The sequence below is a fragment of the Fundulus heteroclitus genome, chromosome 8 (genome assembly GCF_011125445.2).
Source record: "Fundulus heteroclitus isolate FHET01 chromosome 8, MU-UCD_Fhet_4.1, whole genome shotgun sequence".
NCBI lineage: Eukaryota > Metazoa > Chordata > Actinopteri > Cyprinodontiformes > Fundulidae > Fundulus > Fundulus heteroclitus.
The window spans coordinates 20,037,328-20,059,021 of record NC_046368.1 but is presented as its reverse complement, the minus strand read 5'-3'; the positions used below and the strand labels follow the sequence as shown (position 1 = coordinate 20,059,021).

Sequence of the window (21,694 nt, the reverse complement as noted above, 5' to 3'; positions counted from 1 at the left end):
AAAAAAACAGAGGTAGAATACAAGAATGGAATGAAGGAATTAAGGACATGAAGAAAGAAATTAAGGAAGGAAGGAAGGAAGGAAGGAAGGAAGGAAGGAAGGAAGGAAGGAAGGAAGGAAGGAAGGAAGGAAGGAAGGAAGGAAGGAAGGAAGGAAGGAAGGAAAGAAAGGAAGGAAGGAAGGAAGGAAGGAAGGTCAAAAAGCAGAGGTAGGATTAGGATACAAAGATGGAATGAAGGAAGGGAGGAATTAAGGACATGAAGGGAGAAATTAAGGACAGGAAGGAAGGAAGGAAGGAAGGACATGAAAGAGAGAAGGAGGGAGGAAAATTAAAAAAAGGAAAGAAGTACAAACACAAGAAAGAAAGGAGGGACATGAAGGGGGGAGAGGACACAAGAAAGGAAGGCACCAGTAAGAAAGAAAGGGATGAAGGAAGGAAGGAAAGATGGATGTGAGGAAAGAGACAACTTCTAGACAAAGAATTAAGTCTGAAAACATTTTTTCTCCAAACTCATCCAAACCTGGGAAAAAAAACTGAACTTTCCATCCCAACCCCCACGGCGTAGGAACCCAGCGTAGGTAACATCAATGAAGGTCAACTTTCTCCCAACCTCCTAAACTGAAGACTGACAAACAAACACACACAATTAACAGCAGTGAAATCCACGTCCTCTGACCTGAGACATAATCTGGTCCAGCCAGGCGTCGTGGTGCCGTGGGTTTGCCTTCAGCCACTTCACGGCGGCGTTATACACTTGTGTCTCGGAGTGGATGTTGAGGTCGCAGGAGGACAGCAGAGTGCGCAGGTGTTGGGGTGACACACACGTGAAGTCCTCGCACTCCACCACCTCGGTGAAGTGCTCGCAGGCGTAGCGGTCTGCCATGTCCATCAGGTCCACTCGGTTGTGGCTCTCGGCAAAGGTTCGAACTGCCAGGCAGTTGGTGGGGTGGAAGTGGGCCTTCATGTACTCACAGCAAGCTCTGGCAACCAGCTCAACCTAGCAGAGTCAGGCAGCGTTCACACGGCACATTAGGACCTGGAACTCTACATTCTCTTCAATTCACTAGGGTTTTTATAAATAAATAAAAAAGTTCAGAACATGTCAGTCCCTAAAGCGCTTATTGAAAGAGAGAGAGAGTACTTTTCTTACCTGTAGGATGCAAGCGGCATAAAGCAGCGGCTGAACGTTGTCGACGGTTAGTGTGAGTTTAGAGGAGTAGGCAAAGTGCACCAAGTCCTGGATGGCGTCTCCATCAAAGTCTTTAATCTCTATCAGGTCCTGCTTGGCTTCCGACATGTCTGATAGGAACATTGCCCTGAGGAGAGAGAAACAAAGGCTTAGAACTTCTAATTACCTGAAACAAAATACAACTAATCTGTGAGCTGCAGGTTGCCATAAACAAATAGTTCACTTTAGGATGCAGTTTTATTTCCAAAAGTAAAAAAAAAGGCAACTCTTGTCCAAATAATAATAATAATAATAATAATAAAATATTTTTTCATATGATACAACTGTTAATCCATTGCAAGTTTTTAATAAGCAAATTTAAACTTAGCCATGTAACCAGCGTCCGGTTTTTTCATGTAACCAGCCTGCTTTGGTTCTGTACCACATAGTGGAATAGTGAGTATAAATGTCCTCGGCAAAGCTCAGGGTGTTTTTAACAAAAAGGAAAAAAAAAAAATTATAAAAATTGTAAATGGACTGAACTTATATAGCACATTTCCAGTCATGCTGACCACTCAAAGCGCTGTACACTATAGCTACATTCACCCAATCCTTCTCACTAACGCACACACATTTATACTAGGGCTGGGTGATATGGATTAAAAAATAAATCTCAGATTTTATCATACCAAATCAGATGAATCGATTTTTTTCCTCCTTTTTGTTTCATAAAAAGAAATTAAAGAAATTATTTTAAAACCTTGCTTTTATGTCAAGCATTTCATCAGGGAGTTGACCTGGATTCAAAGTGCAACTAAAAACAAGCTGTGAAACATGTTTGTAAAACAAGATGGCAGCCGTGCCATTATAAACAATGAAAATATAACAAAACATTTGCTGCTAGTGGTATTACACATTGAGCTAAGAACAGGCTTCACTGCACTTGTGAACTTCAAACTAAGTTTTAAAAAAAAGTAAATAAGTAAATGAAGTACCTCGTATTATGGTAAAAAACAAGTTTCAATATTTTGACAATACATTTGCCTAAACATATATTCAGCATCACATGCTGTTCTCTTCATGGAAACCCAATGAGTGTATTGGCAAAATAAAATCCAGATTTTCCAAAAATGAAATCTTAAAGAATTGTAAATTCAAATTAATCGATTAAATCGATTTATCGCCCAGCCCTAATTTATACACCGATACGCAGCTCGGTAGGCAACATGGGGTTAAGTGCCTTGCCCAGGAGCACATCGACGTGTGACAAGGGTAAGCTGGAATCGAACCTACAACCTTCCGATTGCGAGACAACTACTCAACCCATCAGGCCACAATCGCTAAAAAGTATCAGTTAATGACATTTTTGGCTATCCTCCAAGATCGATAGCCTCCAACTTGAAATATTTCTGTCAGGAACGCACTGAGTAAATATGCAAGCTATTTCTATAGTGATTTTCACAGACACAGACTCACAAAAGCTTCACAGCAACAAACATACTAGACAAAATGGATCAATACTAAAAGCGTCAACAAAATTAGGTCGCTTGGGACTGGAATGCTTGTCTAAACAAGTAGGTATTTAGTAGCTTTTTATACATCCACCTAGTACAGATTAAACTAGAAAAAAAAGCAGCGACTCCTTTTATGTGCCATCCTCAATAAATAAAATGTCAAAGCAACCCATCGATTTAACGCTAATTCAACAACCACAAATCAGCTTTAACATCATGTCCCATCCATGGTTTCTGGCAATATCTTTTTCATGCTTGCACTACACACACCAGAGATGAGGGGTTGCACATTTCTAATAAATTAGCATCAAATTGGTAACTTTTTTTTGCCCCTAAGGCACCACAAACAGGAAAGCCACATTGCCCAAAAAAAACCAAAAACACACACCATAATACCATGCGATGGATAAGACCGACTTAATTCAACGTTTGACTTTCAAACAAATGAAAAAACAAACAAACACGGGAATTAAACCAGAGGATCTCCTGAGAGAAACAAAACTAAACCTACCGGAAGTAGGGGATAACACAAGCTAGGACTAACTTGTGACAAGGAATCAGCCTACTGCCGACCTACAAAAAGAGAAACACAGAACACATCAGCCAGTGGAGCCAGCGGTGCTGACGAGTAAGCGACGGACACGGTTCACGTCTACCTTCAGCGTGACGTCACACAGCTCCCTGACTTCGTAGAAATGCCTGAGAGAGTTATGGAAGTCCTTCCAGGCTTCGTGGGCCTCGAAGACGAAGGTCCCGTCGGGGTCACATTCTGCTTTCAGCGCCCGGCTTCCCGGACGCTTCTCCTTGGACTTCTGCTGCGGTTTGGGATGCTCCGGCACCACATCCCCTGGTGCCATGGCGGGTTACAGGAAACAAGACCTACAGGGACGAGGAGAGGGGAAAAACATGATCCGAACCCTCAGTGGACTCTTGTTCAGACATTAAAAGTCAATGCACTGCTTGAAGAAAGTGAAGGAATGCTGTGAAAACACTTAAAACCTCAATTTGAAAAAAAATAACATCCTGATATAGAATTAATGTGTTAGAGGAACTAAAGGATGCCACGTCATTTCATGAAGCAGGAAAATTATCAACCAATCAGCTGAAATGGCTGATTGGTTGAGGCTGAGCTCCCGGACAGCCTGAAGAACAACCTGGTGGTGTCAGATGGACCTAAACATGACGACCCAGAGAGGTTCTGTTGGATTCAGGTCAGGTGAGCCTGAAAACTGGTCGGTGGTATCATTGCCTTCATCCTCCAGGACCTGCCTGCTTCTTGCCACATGTGGCTGGGCGTCATCATGCGCCAGGAGGAACCCAGGACCAGTGTTGTATAGTAACAAAGTATAAATACTTCACTACTGTACTTAAGTATATTTTGGAGTACTTTATACTTTCCTCGAGTATACATTTTTTTTATAACTTTCACTTTTACTTCACTATATTTTTTCGAACTTAATTGCATACTTTTACTCCAATACATTTTCAATGTTTGGTTTAGTTACTCATTACAAAAAAGAGAGAGACGCACGCAATTTGTATAGCACCCACCTTACTTGAAGAAGAAAAACTGAAAGCTTACAAAAAGGTTGTATTTTCTGTCTAAATTTGGTCTAAATTTCTCCTGCACTTGGTTGTATATATTATTTTAAGTGAATTTGACCTTCAAAGTTTACCAAAATGTAAAAAATGTCATTCAAACTGCATTTGCTTTGTTTTACTTTTTACTTTTTATTACATCACTTGAGTACATCTATTTTTACAGTAATTTTCATACTTAAGTACAAGACATTTCAGAAATTTTAAGACTTTTTACTCAAGTAAAATTTCAGTCAGTGACTTGGACTTTTACCAAAGTCATATTTTGGAGAGATACCTATACTTTTACTTGACTCCGAGATTTCAGTACTTTATACAACACTGCCCAGGACTGAACCAGTCAAGAGTCTAGTGTCTAGACCACTACCGTCTTTGGGGTCGTCTCATCCTTTCGTGCACCCGTCGATAATTTCACTAACACCAGAACAGCCAACAATGATCAACAACCCCCTCTACTGCTGAACCCACCAGCTCCATATTCAAGAAGTTTACCTCACCTGACATCATACTAATTTTTACATTAAACAACACAAATGAGTAATTTAAGACTCTTTATAGGGGTTCTAAAGCATTAAATGAGTATAGGTCAGGCTATCGTTAGGATAATCCAGAATAATGAGATTCAAGTGGGCAATCTGCAGAAATAAGCCATTAAATTATTCCATACAGGTTTAAATGCACGATAAACCACCGAGAAAGACTCCTAACATCACATCAACGCTACAAGAGCCCTTTTGCCTCAACACTGACTAACGCATACCGTTCTCGCATAAAAAAAAAAAAAAGAAGAAATCTAGCAAGTATAGTACAGCTAATGCTGAGGAATTTCCATAATGACGAGAACAGACTAAATATTTCAGCCAGCCAGGTGTGAAGGATGTGGACTGGAGAAATGTTATGCTCCCTCACAAACTGACTAAAGTGAGTTGCATAGGTTGAACAGACTTTATTCGCTCACACTAGTTTCAAACCTCAGCGCAGTCAGCAAAACATCCCAAATATGACTAAAGCTTCGATAACGGCTAAAAGGCAGAGGTCAATGGCAGCTTGTAAACTTATATGCAGCTGGAACTGGCTCGCAGGGTGGTGCTGCCCTTTTGTTGATTCTACAATGAAGTTAAAGGTTAAAAATGTGCAATAAATGTAAAAGTAGGGGGAAAAAAATATTTGTTTTTTCTTATTACAGTAGCCATTTTTTGGGGGTTTCCTGGTCCATTCTGGATCCCGCTGTTGACTCTTTGACAAGCAATAAAGGACCCAACCTACTGATGACCCGGAGAAAAACACTACAGCGGACATGTTTGTCGCTGAGACGCCGAGATCAGAGAGTGCAGGGCTAAAACGTCCCCCACACCTCGCTCTGCCCACGCTTTATGAAGCTGGCTCTGAGTAGCTTCAGTGTCCTCTCAGCGATGGGAGAGCGGGAAACATGGAGGCCCATTAAACAAACCCAGGATCAAAAGCTCCCACCAGTTTTATTTCACTCTGTAGTTGGTTTTAAAGTCACACCCACTATATTAAAAACAAGGGAACTGTCGGCAGGACCGCTGCAGCCTCACGGATGACAGAAACCTGACATTGTTGCTGCTGTGAGAGCAAAAGAAAAGGAGCTCCATCAAACACCTACTGGCGTTTACCTCACAAGTCGAACCCAAATGACACGAGCATTTTTAGAAATATCTGCATAATTATGTACGCAACACCAAAAGGAGACTTCGGCGATCTACTCTGCGGATGATAGATGAATAGATGATGATAGAAAGGAAAGGATAGATGAAAGGACAAATAGATAACCAAGATATTACTGAATAGACTGATAGACACACTGACAATGAATGAATAAATGAATACAGCATTTCTACGTCCGTCCATGATTCAAAACCAGGAGAGAACGCAGGGTGGATTATTTTTTTAGACATGTAAAAATATTTGTCCTGCTCTGAACAGGATAAAGAATTAAGTCTGTTTCCACATTCCTTTTTTCATACTTATTCAGACTTGGGAAATACTAAACCTGAATTATTACTTTTATTTTAGGACTGTAAAGAAACCCTGCTGGAAGTAGTTGACAAGTCGTTCCTCTTTTCTATAACGGGACGTGTTGCTTATACCACTTCCAATGCCTTTTGAATGAAAAATTAATATTTCGGCGTGGAATCTCTGCACCCATTTGACGACAAACTTCACAGATGTTCAGCAAAAAATAAATAATAATAATAATAATCCTCTATATATAGCGTGCAGTCTGCCTTGGTTGACCTATATTAGACGTTCCCGTTTATTTGACATCGTGCGCATGTTTAGAATCAGTCTGATTAAACAGATCTGTAGCTGGAAACCATTTCTGACCGCGTCTGTCATTCAAGATTTTTGTCTGACGTTGCGTCACTTGTGGTTTTAAACGCCAAGAATTAGCCAGATGTCCTGCAGCTTTATGGAAGTGCACTAAAAGCTAAAATTAAATCTATCACAACAAACATTAACCCGCAAGTCACAGTTTGTCATTTACGAATACAAACTAGCAGCCACGCTGTTTACAACTCCACTTCTGAACCATTAGTTAAAGTAACTCCTAGTGGATCCAACAAATGGATCGTTTCGGCGACAATTAACATGATAAATTAAGCTAGCCGGGCTAGCTTGTTTGCTAACAGCGTCGGCATGACAGGAAGCTTAGCAGAAAATGGCGAAGATTTAACGATGAAGTTATCCAAACGTTCAGAGCAAAATGTTAGAATATCAGGTAAATTGTTCGGTAGTGTTTAATATGTACAGACAGGATACCTCATATCGCAGAAAGATGTAAACCCCGGCTTGTTTGAGTGGACCGTTTGGAACGTTTGTTATGACGGCAGGTGCTTTCTGGGTATTGTAGTTCACAGAATGACATCTCGGGAACACGCTACAGAATTATGAAGCTGGCCACGTTTTCTCTGATTTTAATTATTTTTTATTAAAGATATGATGGCAAAGCCTTGGGAAAACAGTTATACTAAGATAATCGTTTAGAACTTTTACTGAGTACATTTCATTTCGCCCAATTTCATTTTAGAGGAGCGCAAAATGCCTTGAAAATCTCAATATCAAACGTTTGCAGACTGGCAGGAATGTCTTTCACAAACTTTGCTGTTTCCATATTGCTATATGTTGTTGCCTGTTGTTTCAATGGTAGCTACACTGCAGTTGAACAGCAAACATTGAGTTTCAAAGACTTCCATTGAGAATGACATCAAGTTCATGGTGCAGGTATCTGCAAATTGACCTGACATTCTAGATACCAGGTTATGAGCCAAATTCTGCATTCTTACTTTATCAGTCCTAAAGAGGTTGTCATGATCCCCCCCCCGGTGTCTTCTCCAAACTACTAGGTCTGGATTTTAGGTCCAATCTGGGGAGTTTATTTTAACGATAAAGACTCTTGATTCTTACCTGGAAATGAAACCAGGTAAGATTAAATGTTTTTAATCTATTCTGTTTCTGATACCATTCTGTGTTAATGGTCAGAATTACAAGCTGGGACACTCCCTTTCATAAGAAGCAACTATACACTCAGACATGGTTTGTTTCATTGACAGCATGACAAAGAAATAATGGTAGCGTTAGTTTTGTATTCTCTAATCAGCCATCATTTTTAAATATTCCAGAAAGTGCAATGAAGACTTCAACAGAAAATGTATATATAACTTTACCCCACAGAGTCAAGTGCTGCTGCATCCTGCACAATCTCAAAATGTTCCTGATATTTTTATTGGGGACAAGTGACATTTTTGCAGCTTCTCTTAGCATTCTAAAAGGGGCTTTCTCCCTGTGCATTCAGAAACACACACCTGCTGCCATTCCTGAACAAGCTCTGCGCTGGAGAGAACCTAGTCCCTTCGTTCAATCATCTTTAGGCTTCTCAAAAACAAATGAAGTTCTCTTGAAGCCCCCCCAAGGGTCTTTTAAATGGTGTAGTTGCAATCTATCCAGCCTCAACTAGGACCCAGTCAGTGCATACTACCACTACAAAAAAGGTACCATAGTCCTTAGTAGAAAAACAATATATGCCAATTAAAACCTTTTGGTAACGACTGATGCATACTGAAATAATTTCAAGTAAAAATTGACCTGAGTGACAGTCGACACTTTGGTGTACACTGAAAGGATAAAAAAAAAAAAAACCCTCAAAAAAACAAACAGGTAATCTATGAATTTGTTATGCTCCACCAAAAACAACTAAAGACATAAAATCCAGACTTATTTCTTTAGACCAACAAGAAATCACTAAGCAGTCATTGAGCAAACAATGGTAAATCCCGCTCTGAACCAAAATAAAAATTGCGTTCTCTTCATAGCTAAACCTGGAAGCTACATTTTCTGGGTCTGGCTTTCCTGTTGAGAACACTAAAATTCAAAAGTTAAAGCCACAAAAGGTTTAAATGTAATCCCACATATAAATTGGCCTTTACCGTGCAATAAAGTCTAATAAAACACATTACCACCTTTGCACTTTGGCAGAACTTTTACTGTATAACAGTGCTGTCTGTAAATTCCTCCTAGTTTGTAAAAATGAGGAATTTTGCAACAGGGTCATTAAACTAACCTGAATTCATTTAAAAAAGGAGGAAACTGACCGACATGGCAGTTATTAACGTTTTAGTATACATAACATTTTTACAAAACCATTTGGTAACTACATGGCTTTATAGAGCTATATGATATACCGTAAATATGTGATATTAAAAAAAAATAGATCAGACAACCTTTTTTCAAATAATAAAGATGATTTATTTCAAAAAGGTGTACATTAATGTATTTCATTTGCAGACAAATGACATACATGAAGATAGTAAGTTTACATGCCATTTAATGGATGTACAATATTTGACCCAGTCAAAGTTAAATGTTCGTGGTGGCCGTCAGAGCCAGCATGAGCGCCCTCACGCTCGTCCTACTAGTGCTGCTTCTTCTTCCTCAGGAGGGCGGCCTGGAGCGCCATCTGGTCAAGAAAAACAAGATATTTAATTTCCAAAAATAGCAAAAAAATACATCCAATCAGTTGAATAAGAATAAAAATGATGTATGGAGCTACCTGTTTCTCTCTGAAGGAGCGTTTGGCTTTTGTTCTGACGTTCTGACTGTATCTCATCATCATGAAGTTCTTCTTCCTCCTCTTCTCCTTGTTGCTGGTGCTGGCGTGTGGGTTCAGCTTGGTATGCTTCCTCACAAAGTCTTTGCGATCCGTCCGGCCAGCCTAGACAGCAGAACAAACCTTTAGTGGGTCAACAGTAACTGCTTATTTTAATGGTGGGAAGCGTTTGCTTTATCATACTCTGGCCATCAGTGAATCACTGCATTAATGGCTCGACACACGGGGAGTGACGTCGCTCCCGTTCATTTCCTATGGAACATGTGCTCTGATGTCTACGCTACTTTTGTAGAGGAATGGCGTACCGCGAGCGAGCTATTTTTAGAAACGTAACGTCACGATGACGTCACATCACGTGGTACGCAGTAGGGCAAGCTTGCATAGTCCGCCGCTGTGTCGCTGTAAAAGAGACGTGCGTTACCCTTGGTTTTACTCGGTAAATGACTGTTTTTTCCAAACCTAAGACCATGGTTTTTAAACATTGTTGCTATGGAACGTGCAACAGCGAGTCGAGGTACGCTGATCGGCCGCATATGAAGGATGTTTTCTTCAAGACTGCCAAGGAGAAATGTGTGCGCTTGGAACACCGGGGCGGTCGGCCTACATATGTAGCAAGCATTTTGTCGGAAAGGGCCCAACCGAAGAACATTCTGACCCAATTCCAGCGACATCAAGTAGTGAACAGGTAAGAGTATTTTGGTGGCCGACATGTTAATAAAGTAGCGCCTGCTACCATGATAGCATATAGGCTATCATGGTAGCAGGCGCCAACATGATACCCTGCTACCAGGATAGCTTACTCAAAAACATTTCAAATAAGACAAACATTAAACATATACCGATCCCTGGACGGTGATTACAAACAAAAAAAACGGCCGACGCCGCCATGAATGCCGCGCAGGAAAAAACAAACAAAGCTTACCGTTCGATCAACTCAGCCCGTTTTCCAGTCTTTTTAAACCCTCGACACTCAAGCCATCGTTTGAGCTGAACGTTGGTGTGTTCTTCGACAGTGCGACCAGTAATCCGTGCGCCTGGAACAACGTCTTGGGAAAGTTTAATGGCTATAAAGTTGGTCATATCGCTGTTTCTGTTGCGCGTGTAATAGCTGGTTGCTACGGGCGTTCTCTACCTGTATGCCCTACCTAAGCGGCAAAAGGGGCGTTGCTCTTGAGACGGTGACGTCATGTGCGCGGTATGCCATTGACTGAAATCTTGCTTTTGACCCTTCATCCTCGGCGGTCAGACTGCTTTGAAAATAGCAAAAACCCTCCAGTTTCATAACCGATAAGATTTCTGGGAAGCAGGCGATCCGACGGCGCGATTTGAATCCCTGCCGCGTCCCGTGTGCTGGGTTGTCACCGAGGTGCCGGTGCTGTTTGTCGCTCCCTGTGTGTCGAGCCCATTGGTCTGCATTTAATGTAGCATGTGAAAGCGGGTGTGAGATTTTACCAAAGCTGTTGCGAGACGGGTTTCTTTGTCTGATTTTGGTTTCTTATGCAGTCTCTCGATGTTTCTCAGCGACAGCAGCTCCCCTCTAAAATTTTGAAGAAAGAGAGGGAAACAATTAAGGATTAAAGAAAAAAAAAAACGATCAGGGCAGCAAGCTAATGAAGAAAAGTTGATAATTTAAAAGCAATATTCTTAACTAATTAGGAGCTGAAAGGAGAAATTAGCTAAGTAGCGTGATCGGCGACTGGCTAAAAAGGGGGTTAGAGATCTTTTCTGGTTATTGAATAGACCCAATCTAACTGCCACACTGACTGCCCTCTTCAGTGAGGAAAGGTTACCGAGTGAAAAGAAGTTATCAGCGACCCACATCAGTGGGATGGTTCAAATTCACATAGATGTAGGAAGCTGTTTGACGGGGAACATTTTTCCATGACATGTCAATACATGTCTGTGGTTCCTTTAGGCTGGGAGAGAGAGGGAGACTTCCAGCAGATAACAGTAAGGCTGATACAGCAGAGTCGCTTGGTTTCATTTCTCTGAGCTCCATCACCTTTGTCATGGAACAAGCTGGACTGGGGAAATATTCACATGCCAATGGCTAATAAAAGATGCTAAAATACATAATTTTATATTTTCCTTAAAAAAATACATAAAATCGTAATTCCTTTAGAAATTATATAGTTTAAATGCAAGAAAAAAAATCTATTGCTTGCTATTCTTATTTGTTCCTATATTTAAATTCTTCAGACAAGTTATCAACAGATAAAAACAACTAAAGTCACATTTTTACAAATATCGTTATATTTTATCTTCCTCACTTCTCCTCTTCATTGTCGCTCTCTTCCAGTTTCCTCTTCTCGGCCTTCCCTGGAGCAGCATTGACCTCCTTCGCCATTTGGGCCAGACGGATTTTCTTGAAGTCGTCCTGAGTGAGGAGCCGGCTGCCACTGACCGCCGCTGCCTTCGCTTTTCTCTCCTCAGCCGGTATACTCTGGAGCTTCTCGGCCTTAAAGGAAATTTTGGGAGTGTTTTAAACAGATCAGAAAAAAATATAAAACACACGAGGAACCGATCTGCCTGGTTGCGAGTCATAATTCTCACCACTTCGCCTGCATCTTCATCAGATGAGTGGTGAACGTCAACCCACTCTCCATCCTCATCTTCATCGCTGATGCTAGCACTCTCCCAGCCATCTGATGAGTTTTAGGGAACAACATCGTCAGTAAAGTCACATTTCTCTAAATGATGTTCAAGGTGACACTGCATTTAATCTTCCCTATTAACTACTGTGATGTAGGCCAATTAGAGCACAACAGCAACTGACCTTCATCCTCTTCCTTTTTGTTTTCCTCCTCCTCCTCCAGGACCTCAGCTCCAGGAATGTAGTCTTTAGCCTCAAGCTCTCCGTAGCCTTTTATTTTGGCCTCTGCGGACGCTTCTGTGGGTCTCCCCTACACAACAAATTTGATTTAGTCATAAAACAGTCTTTGATTTTGTAAATAAAAACTGTATTGGGATTATTTCTACTAAGGAGCAATAAGGGAAATTATTTTAGACAGAACTAAAAAAACAGTGATGTGTAGAACTAAAGGTATATTTTCATATAATATGGCATCTCTGTGTTGTTCAATGTCTTAAAGCCGGGTCGGCCGCACGTGCACGTACGTCCACGTGAACAGCTGCCAATCAAGGCTTAGCCCCGCCTTCCTCATAAAATGCCACCATCAGAGCAGCGTAGGAGCAAAATGGCGGCGAGCATGTTCAGCGGATCGAAGCGTTCTCTTGCCAACAGCATTATAAAGTTGTGAGTGACTTCTTCACTAGACATGTTTCTCTGAAAAGTGATGTTTTGCTATATTTTTATTAGGGCTGTCAGTTTTAACGCGATAACTTTGTTATACCATAACGCTGACAGTTTTTTTGTCACTCGTTAAAAAACACACACACTGTTCCCTAATGTTTTTTCCCCTGCAGCGCTCTCTGGACTGCGTTTCTTTTACCCTCGGTGCTTTCTGTAGTTCCAACAATGCTAGAGACTGTAGCAAAACAGACTTGTGCTCACTGTTGCCAAATCCGCTTATTTCATGAGACTTTGGGCTTCTTTTTTCTAAAGTCCCTTGTAAATTTCATGAGTCGTGGGTTGCATTTTTTTAAGCTTGTTTCTGAAAGTGAAATCGCTTATTTGGGCTCTAAAATAAACTATAAACAGCATGCAAAAATATACAAAGAATTATTGTTGTTGGTGTGAAAGCTCTGAATTAGATGTGTGTGAGAGTGAAAAAAGTAACAATAAAACTTGTGACTTTATTGAAATGTAAAATTAGTATTAATTTATATGTATATGCGTAATACCATGTCTATCTTTGTTTAAGAGGTGAAAAAAAAATATCTCGGCATAAAAACAGGTATTTGGTATCAGGGCGTTATGATTTGTGATCGAGCCCTTACTGGCCAGAGTTTAACATTTTATGGCATCAGGATGTTTTCATTCCAAATTTGAAATGTGCTTGAAAAATAAAAATGTTTTTTGTACAAGCATGGTTTATATTAGTGTCATTTATTGCAAAATTGCATATTAAAATGCCCAAATAGGCTTTTACACTTTCAGAAATCAAAAGATAAAATACGCGATTAATCTTGAGTTAACAATTGACATTATGTGACTAATCGCAAAAAATTTTTTATCCTTTGTAAATATGCACATACGAGGCAAGGCGTGATAAAGGAAAAGGAAAGGAAGGTCCGGGCTGCAGCTGGAGTGGCGGTAGAGAGAGGCTTGTCATGTTTTGGTCCTCAGACAGTGCTCAACAGCTCACCTAGTGGGGAAATTTTGCTTATTGCCCCTTAATATATTTAGTGGTGCAATTCTCTTACTTAATAGATAACAAAAAAGCATTTCCCTTTTTTACATATATTATAAATTCAGTGTAATGAAGTATAGATTATATTTTATTGAGCCTCTTTTTTTCTACTTGTTTAAATCCTTTTATGTTAAGAGTTAGGGTTAAAAAAAATTTTTTTATGCTACAGTTTGCAGCTCACCCTGTCCTTTTTGTGCAGCAACTGTGGATTGAGATTTCTGAAGAGCTGAATCAGTCCTCTGGCAGACATCATTACGTCTAGGGAAAAAAGGTGAAAGAGTAAACACAAACAAAACATACCAAAAAATAAATAAATAAATAAAAATAAAACACAAGAAAACACCTTATAACAGAAACTACACAAAAATGTCTCACTCTTGTCTTTGTGGGTCTTGTACTGGGCCAGATCCTGCAGCAGATCTTCATTGATGGCAAGCGGGCAGCGACCTGCCACCTCTTTGATGGCGTTGATGCTTCAAGTGCAGAACAGCATAAAAATACTAGAATGTGAAATAATATCCTCACATAGCCTCTCAAATGTGTACAAGGCTATAAAATGAGAATGAAAAAAAAAATACAGTGGCCTGTAAAAGTAACAAAACCTCTGCATGCATGATAGTCCAACCCCCTGAAGTCACCTCTGCTTGTTAGCGCCACCTTTTGCAGCAATGCGGTACCGCGCGCGAGCTATTTTTAGAAACACAACGTCACGATGACGTCACATCACGTGGTACGCAGTGGGGCAAACTCGTTGTTTACAGCGTTGTTTCGCTGTAAGAGACGTGCGTTAGCCTAGGTTTTACTCGGTAAACAAATGCTTTTTCCAAATCTAAGACCATGGTTTTTAAACATTGTTGCTATGGAACGGGCAACAGCGACTAGAGGTACGCTGATCGGCCGCATATGAAGGATGTTTTCTTCAAGACTGCCAAGGAGAAATGTGTGTGCTTGGAACACCGGGGCGGTCGGCCTACACAACAGTTCAACCCGGAAAAAGTTACCAAATTCAAGTACATATGTAGCAAGCATTTTGTCGGAGGAAAGGGCCCAACCGAAGAACATCCTGACCCAATTCCAGCGACATCAAGTCAAGGTAAGAGTATTTTGGTGGCCGACATGTTAATAATGAAGCGCCTGCTACCATGACAGCATATAGGCTATCATGGTAGCAGGCGCTAACATGATAGCCTGCTACCAGGATAGCTTACTCGAAAACATTTCAAATGAGACAAACATTAAACATATACCCATTCCTGGACGGTGATTGCAAACAACAACAAAAAAAAAAAAACGGCCGACGCTGCCATGATCGCCGCGCAGGAAAAAAAAACAAAGCTTACCGTTCATCAACTCGGCCAGTTTTCCAGTCTTTTTAAGCCCTCGAACCTCAAGCCATCGTTTGAGCAGAAGGTTGGTGTGTTCTTCGACAGTGCGGCCAGTAATCCGTGTGCTTGGGACATCGTCTTGGGGAAGTTTAACGGCTGTAAAGTCGGTCATATCTGTTATCCGTGCGTTCTCTCCTGTATGCGTTCTCTCCTGTATGCCCTACCTAAGCGGCAAAAGGGGCGTTGCTCTTGAGACGGTGACGTCACGTGCGCGGTACCGCATTACAGCTGTGAGTGGCTTTAGCTACATCTCTATGAGGCACTGGGATTTTTGCCCATTCCTCAGGGCAAAACTCCTCCAGCTCATTCATGTTGGATGGTTTCCGCTTGTGAACAGTGACCTTAAAGTCTAACCACAGATTCCCAACCGGACTGAGGTCCGGACTTTGACTAGGCCATTACAACTCATTTAAATGTTTCCCCTTAAACCACTCAAATGTTGTTTCAGCGGCATGCCGCGGGTCATTGTTCTGTCACATCTGTTGTGAATTACCGTAAATCTGAGTAATATGAAACAGTGCAGCTGCACTAGTTGGACTTTGTTCCCTTTGTCAGCCAATTTGAATAACATGATTGAAGGCACGCTTTACAGAAAGGTTTTAAAGAAGCAAATAGTCTCATTGTACAAAAGGTATCAGTCAGGAGAAGAGCAAAAAGGAAAAAAAACTGGAAAAAAACGGTGAAAACAGCTTTCAACAAACAATAAAAAGTCGTTTTCTCTCATTCTTACTCCAGTATAAGTTGTCCCAGTTGATTTTCTAGGATAAACGTCAAATTAAATATGCAAAAAAGTTGTGAAAACCATGCTCTCATTTCTTACATCGCAAAAAGTCAGTTTAACACACTTTCTGAGCTCCACTGTAGGCTCATCGGTGAAATAGGCCATAGCTACTATTAAATGTGCAAGAACTTCTTACCCGACAGTCATGACCTCCCCAGAGTTCCTGTCTGTCACAAAGTTGTTGGCGATGGTCATGATCACAGGTTCAATGACCTGCAGGGAGAAAGACAGCAATCCATGTCTCACCATGATGCTCGGTCTACGGAGATTGCAGAGGGAGTTTTTTGTGACGTACCTCAGGCGGAACCAGCTGGTGCGAGGCCTGGGCGGCACACAGCAGAATCTTTGTTACCTCTGCAGAGACAGCGCAGTTAGAAAAAAAAATCTCCACGGCGGGAGTTCAACTCAGCAGCGAGTGAGGCTCACCTCTCTGATGCGGCTGGAGAAACCTCTGAAGGAAGGGATAAAAATTGAAGAGGAAGAGCTGCGGAAAGCAAATATAAATGATTAGATCATTGTCTAAATCATTGTTCCCAATGTGATATCTCATCAGACAGCGGAAACATGTAGATTTTATCTGAATTTGCCTCAGAAAAAAACAAAAACTGACCTCATGGATTCCAACCAGACGAGATATGAGCTCCATCATCATAATCTTCACCTCAAAGCGCTCCTTGGAGGTTTCCAGCTGCTTTAAGAGCTTCTCTGAAAAATCTGGAAGAAAAGATCGATTTGATCGGTTAGCGGCTCAGTAAACCATTGCGGCAATCGCTGCGTGAGAGACTGTAGGGGCGGGGCGGGGGGGGGGGGGGCTACCTTGAGGATCGTGAATGAGGTGAATCGCCGAAAAATTGAAGACTTCAGGCTTCTTCTTTCTCTTGTGTTTCTGCAAGACATTTCGAAAGGTGACGCCCAATGAGAATGTGCAAAATATAGAAACCCATACGACAGTCCGCGTGTATTTCAATCATATTTAAGTTATATACACAATTAAAACTAATGAAAAAAATATATACCTTTTAAGTTTTTCTGTAATGTAACAAATAGACAATTTCTGGTGAGGAATAAATAGGGACACCCCCCCACATCTAATTAGACTTAAAATGCCAGACATTTGGTTCTGTGTCATCCTGACAGCTGAAGTCAGAGTCAACACCATGGAGAGATTTAAGGAAGTTTTCTTCTTTTTCTTCAAAGGAAGTCTTCCAAAAGGATATTATAGTAGGATTAAAGAAGCCTGAAAAAAAACATGACAGCCCCCTTTCTACTGTAAAGAAAACAGTCTACAAGTAGACATCCAAGACAACCATCATCATACGCAGGTCTGGCTGTGCGCGCATGTTTACCCTAAGAGCAGACCGCAAGAGACTAAAAGAAGTCAACAAAAACTCAGAAATGTCTTCACACGATCTGATGAAAGCTCAGACCTATACAGTTAGAAAGAGACTCAATAAATGTAAGAAAAACATGGAAGGCTGGACTAGAGAGAACCGCTAAGCTATATTATACACTGGAGTGCTCATTTTGCCGAAAAACTAAAGTCACTGGCCGCCATCTTGCTACTCCCTTCTCTCACAGAGCCCCACAGGATTTGGTTGCAACAACAAGCAGTTTTCTGGCTGTGTGAAAACGTTTGATAGGTAATTTTACAGTCAGTGGATGTACTAACATTATCAACTACTAGGAAATTATGTGCTGAAATATTTTACATGTTATTCATATTAAATATACATAAATGTATATATAAATGTGTATATATGTATAAGTATGTATACACATGTAAATATGTTTTTGTATATTGTTATTTATATATTTATAAATGTTATATATGTATATTTAAATGAATAAAATGCAAAATATTTCAGCACATGACTTACTTGATAGTTTTAGAACATAAAAGTATATGGCATTTGACATTTTAAAAGTCTTAAGCCCCCCCTGAACATGAAAAAAATCCTGGTTATTCGATGCTGTAGTGCACATATTCCCTAGTTACTGGGGGAAAATAGGGCAGGGTTTCCCGCAGCGCTATCTTGGCGTGGCGGCCACCTCGCCAAACTCACGCCCCCGCCACGCCAACGTTCCCAAAAAAAAAAAGTGTGACGTCAACACGCGCGTGCGTGAATGGCAGGGGAAAAACCCTTGGATACCCCCCGCTCCGCGAGTGGGTCCGCGGAAAGAAAACGTGTCGTACCCCCCCCCCCCCCCCCCCGCGAGTCGGGCCGCCTACAACTTGTCGTCCACCCACCCCCCCCGCTCCGCTCGTCGGGCCGCGTAAAACTTGTCGTCCACCCCCCCCCCCCGCTCCGCGTAAAACTTGTCGTCCAACCCCCAATACCACCCCCCCCCCGCACCCCCCCCCCCCCCCGACTCGGTCGGCGGAAAGCGTGTCGTCGCACACACACCCCCCCCCCCCCCCCCCCACCCAAACTTACGCCTCGCCTAATCAAATTACTGCGGGAAACACTGTAGGGAGTACCAATATGGCGGCTGGTGGCTTCAAAGCGACTCATTCTAACAGCGGTAGATTAGCACTCAAGCGTATAATATAGCTCAGTGGAGAGAACGCAGATAAAGAACTAGATGTCTGGAACCTTGTTCCCTGGAAAGATGAGTAAACGATAATTAGGATTCAGATCTGGGGCCTCATGACGAAGCGTGTGTACAAACTAAAAAAAAACAAAAAAAAAACTTGCGGCACAATTCTCCATGTTCAGAGATGAACGTAGCGTGAAAGTGTGCGGTAATCCACGCAGACGTGAAGATGTGCGTTTCAGCCCGTTACCTTGAGGACCTTCATAGCTTTTTCCAGCTTCTTCTTGTTTTTGGTGGTTTTCTTGCCCGTGGAGTATCTCATCATCAGGTCTCTGGCCGACGTTCCTTCGTTCTAAGAAGAAAAAGACGAGATCTTTCTCAATCAACTCTCTGCGAGGCTTCGAAGACAGTCCTGCCTGTAAGCTACGAGCGCGGCGTTCGTGAAACTTGCCTCGGATTCTGAGTCGCTGTCTTTCTCATCCTCGTCTTTCCCAAGGAAGAACTTCAGGCCTCCGACGAGAATCTAACGGGGAGGCACATCCGGTGAGACCGGCTTTTCTTTTGGTGGCACAGATGGAGAAACTCATCGCTTTCCCCACCGACGACGACCCTACCTTTGTCACTTTGCAGAAGCACGCGGTGGTGATGACGTTGACCGTTTTGGTGTCGTTCCTGTCACGGGGAACACGAAAACAACCCAATTCAGACACACGAGGGATTCGTGGAGGACGTCCGAGTTCCTCTGAGCTCACTCTAAACCCACCATATGTTCCTCTTGTAAAGCTCAACCATCACGTCTAGGGAGATCTTTGCTGCTATGGGGTTACTGTCTCTCAGCATGGTGTACATGAAGTTCTGCAGGGTCTGCAACACAGCGGGGGCGACACTCCGGAGCTCAGGGACAAACACCTTTAGGAGGCCGATCAAAGAACGTCGGTACAGAGCCAGAGCCGCTCTACTTACGGTGTTGACCTTGTTGTTTTTGTGCTTGGCGTTGATGTTCTTGATGTCGGTCACGATGTGCGTGTACAGAGTCTGTAGATAAAAATAAAGAAATAAAGAAAAAAAATACATGGACTCTAACAAAAATATACAAAGTTTCATTAAATCCGATACAAAAGGAAGGGCAAAGGTATTCATGCAGCAGCACATAAAAACCGTATCGATTCGTTCTCCTTGAACTTTGCTACGTTTTCACGTTCCAACCACATCCATCGATGCGTGGTAAATTTCGAGAATAAAGTCGTAATGTTAACAGTATAAAGTCGCACAATCATTTCAAAGTCCTGAAGCCAACAACAATTTGATGCTGTTATGCTAAAAACATTTAGCAACAGGAAGCATTTCCTTTGTTTGTGAAGCCAGGACCAAAGTATAACTTCACAAGATGCCCAACAATTATAATTATAACAATTATAATTATAAAATTATAACAATTATATGACTACTTTTATGACAAAGTAGTCATCAAATGTTTGCAATTTTATGACTTTCTTCTTGTAATTCTCAAAAATAAACCCCCAACCTGCCAGACGGGGGTCTCCGGTCTCTGGCACTGTGAGTTTGGGAACCCCTGACGCACTAAGTGAAATCATGGCCGTAACAGAAAACGCTAATTAGATCAAAGGGAAGGGTTTTGGTCTGACCTTCCTGAGCAGCTTATCGTGACACCGCAGCAGCTCGAAGAAGAGCTCCAGGAGGCCCGTGGGGTCGATCAGATCCTTATTCCGCAGAAGAACCAGCGCCTTGCAGAAGGTCTGCCAATAACAGGAGGAAACCATTAAAAAAAAAAAAACATGTCAGGGTCTTCTTGACACAGTGATGCTGGACGAGCCTCTCACCATTCGCAGGTCGGGATCCATGACCGAGTGGAAGCTCATCAGTAACTCAGACAGCTGCCGGGGAAAGGTGGAGAGCTGCTGCGTGTAGCAGTGAGCCACCTGGGGAGGAGGGCAGGGACGGGGTTAGACCATTGGGTTAGACACACTGCTGTCCATGATGGCCGACACCGAACGCTAGGCTAGGCTACCTGAGACAGGAACATGATCAGGTCCGCCAGCTCCCTGTTGGCCTTGTCGGGCTGCAGCTTGAAGATCTCCACGTTGGACTGATAATGTCGGTGCTGCTGGAGGAACTGGAGCAGAGACGGAGGGTTTAGGACAGGCCAGCAGCAGGGGACATTCTAAAACGCTTAACGTGAAAAAGCTTAACGTGGCTTAAGGTAGGAAAACAACGAGGAATCATCACCAAATTTCGCATGGCCATATCTTGTCATGAAGACTTAAGCCTGTCAAAAAAAAAATTAAAAAAAATAACCGAAATCCAACGATTATAGAAGATTACGTTTTCACATTAACATTAACGTTTTCTTCTTCATTGGCGCCTATGGCGAGAAAAAGGCTTAACGTGGTTTAATGTACTTAAACAATGCTCAGTGATCACCAAATTTCTCTTTCATATTGCTCCTAATAAGCACATAAAACTGTCAAAATGTCAAACCCAAAGTCCAATTATTATGGACGTTATCTAACATTAGCGTTTCTGCTTTCATATAGCCAGCCTCTATGCCTATGAAATACTTGATGTCATATAACGTCCATTGGACTTTGGGTTCGATTTTTTTAAAGTTTTAAGTGGTTATGATAAGCAATATATAAGAGAAATTTGGTGATCACTGAGCATTGTTTAAGTACATTAAACCACGTTAAGCCTTTTTCTCGCCATAGGCGCCAATGAAGAAGAAAACGTTAATGTGAGATATCTTCTATAATCGTTGGATTTCGGTTTTTTTTTTTTTTTTTTGACAGGCTTAAGTCTTCGTGACAAGATATGGCCATGCGAAATTTGGTGATGATTCCTCGTTGTTTTCCTACCTTAAGCCACGTTAAGCTTTTTCACGTTAAGCGTTTTAGAACGTCCCCCAGCAGCAGCAGCACCCCTCCGGCCCAGGATGTTTACTCCTGTACCTACCTCGTCGACATACGACTGCGGGTCTCTCTTTATGAGGTTCTGCAGCTGCGGCAGGTTGTTGGGCAGCTTGTTGCTCTGCCGCCCCGGCATGGCGACGGACGGGTTCAGCCGAGAATACAAGGGAGAAAAACGGTTTTTAGAAGGGAAGCGTGGCAGCTGTGCGCGCTGCCATTACACGGGAGCGTACGTCACGTCCGGGGGCTGCGCTGTCGTCATCTCTGCTTTCCGCTACTGCAGGAGATGTATGGCAAAACGTTCTATCATATAACCAAAACTTTTTTTTCTTTTTTTTTCTGGTGA

General features: G+C 42.0%; 2 protein-coding genes across 2 annotated transcripts; both read right to left on the bottom strand.

The window, feature by feature from the left end:
• Window positions 1–677: 677 nt before the first annotated feature.
• LOC118563946 (kelch-like protein 8) lies at window positions 678–7,149 on the bottom strand (the record flags this gene model as incomplete). The annotated part of the gene is given in 5 exon segments (XM_036140314.1): window positions 678–998; window positions 1,152–1,317; window positions 3,195–3,256; window positions 3,340–3,562; window positions 7,067–7,149. Coding segments are annotated over 4 exon segments (750 nt in total), but the record flags the coding sequence as incomplete, so codon positions are not given.
• A 1,876-nt stretch (window positions 7,150–9,025) lies between these two features.
• Window positions 9,026–21,596, bottom strand: LOC118563945 (protein SDA1 homolog). The gene is made up of 22 exons (XM_036140311.1): window positions 21,395–21,596; window positions 20,454–20,558; window positions 20,266–20,364; window positions 20,071–20,181; window positions 19,388–19,459; window positions 19,188–19,288; window positions 19,039–19,096; window positions 18,876–18,947; window positions 18,675–18,776; window positions 16,706–16,775; window positions 16,500–16,603; window positions 16,316–16,373; window positions 16,185–16,243; window positions 16,026–16,102; window positions 14,099–14,196; window positions 13,905–13,981; window positions 12,187–12,313; window positions 11,964–12,055; window positions 11,681–11,868; window positions 10,863–10,947; window positions 9,354–9,515; window positions 9,026–9,260 (listed from the first exon to the last, which is right to left on the bottom strand). The coding sequence occupies exons 1-22, from the start codon at window positions 21,482–21,484 to the stop codon at window positions 9,216–9,218; spliced, it is 2,052 nt and encodes a 683-aa protein (XP_035996204.1). The 5' UTR covers window positions 21,485–21,596; the 3' UTR covers window positions 9,026–9,215.
• Between the last annotated feature and the right edge of the window lie 98 nt (window positions 21,597–21,694).

What these genes read in the sequence shown, in the direction of transcription:
- LOC118563945 (XM_036140311.1), bottom strand. Translation starts at nt 21,484, where the DNA reads ATGCCGGGGCGGCAGAGCAACAAGCTGCCCAACAACCTGCCGCAGCTG. An exon ending in CTTTACAAGAGGAACATATG is followed by an intron (nt 19,097 to 19,187) that starts GTGGGTTTAGAG and finishes TCCCCGTGACAG; the next exon opens with GAACGACACCAAAACGGTCA. An exon ending in ACCAGCTGGTTCCGCCTGAG is followed by an intron (nt 16,103 to 16,184) that starts GTACGTCACAAA and finishes TTCTCCCTGCAG; the next exon opens with GTCATTGAACCTGTGATCAT.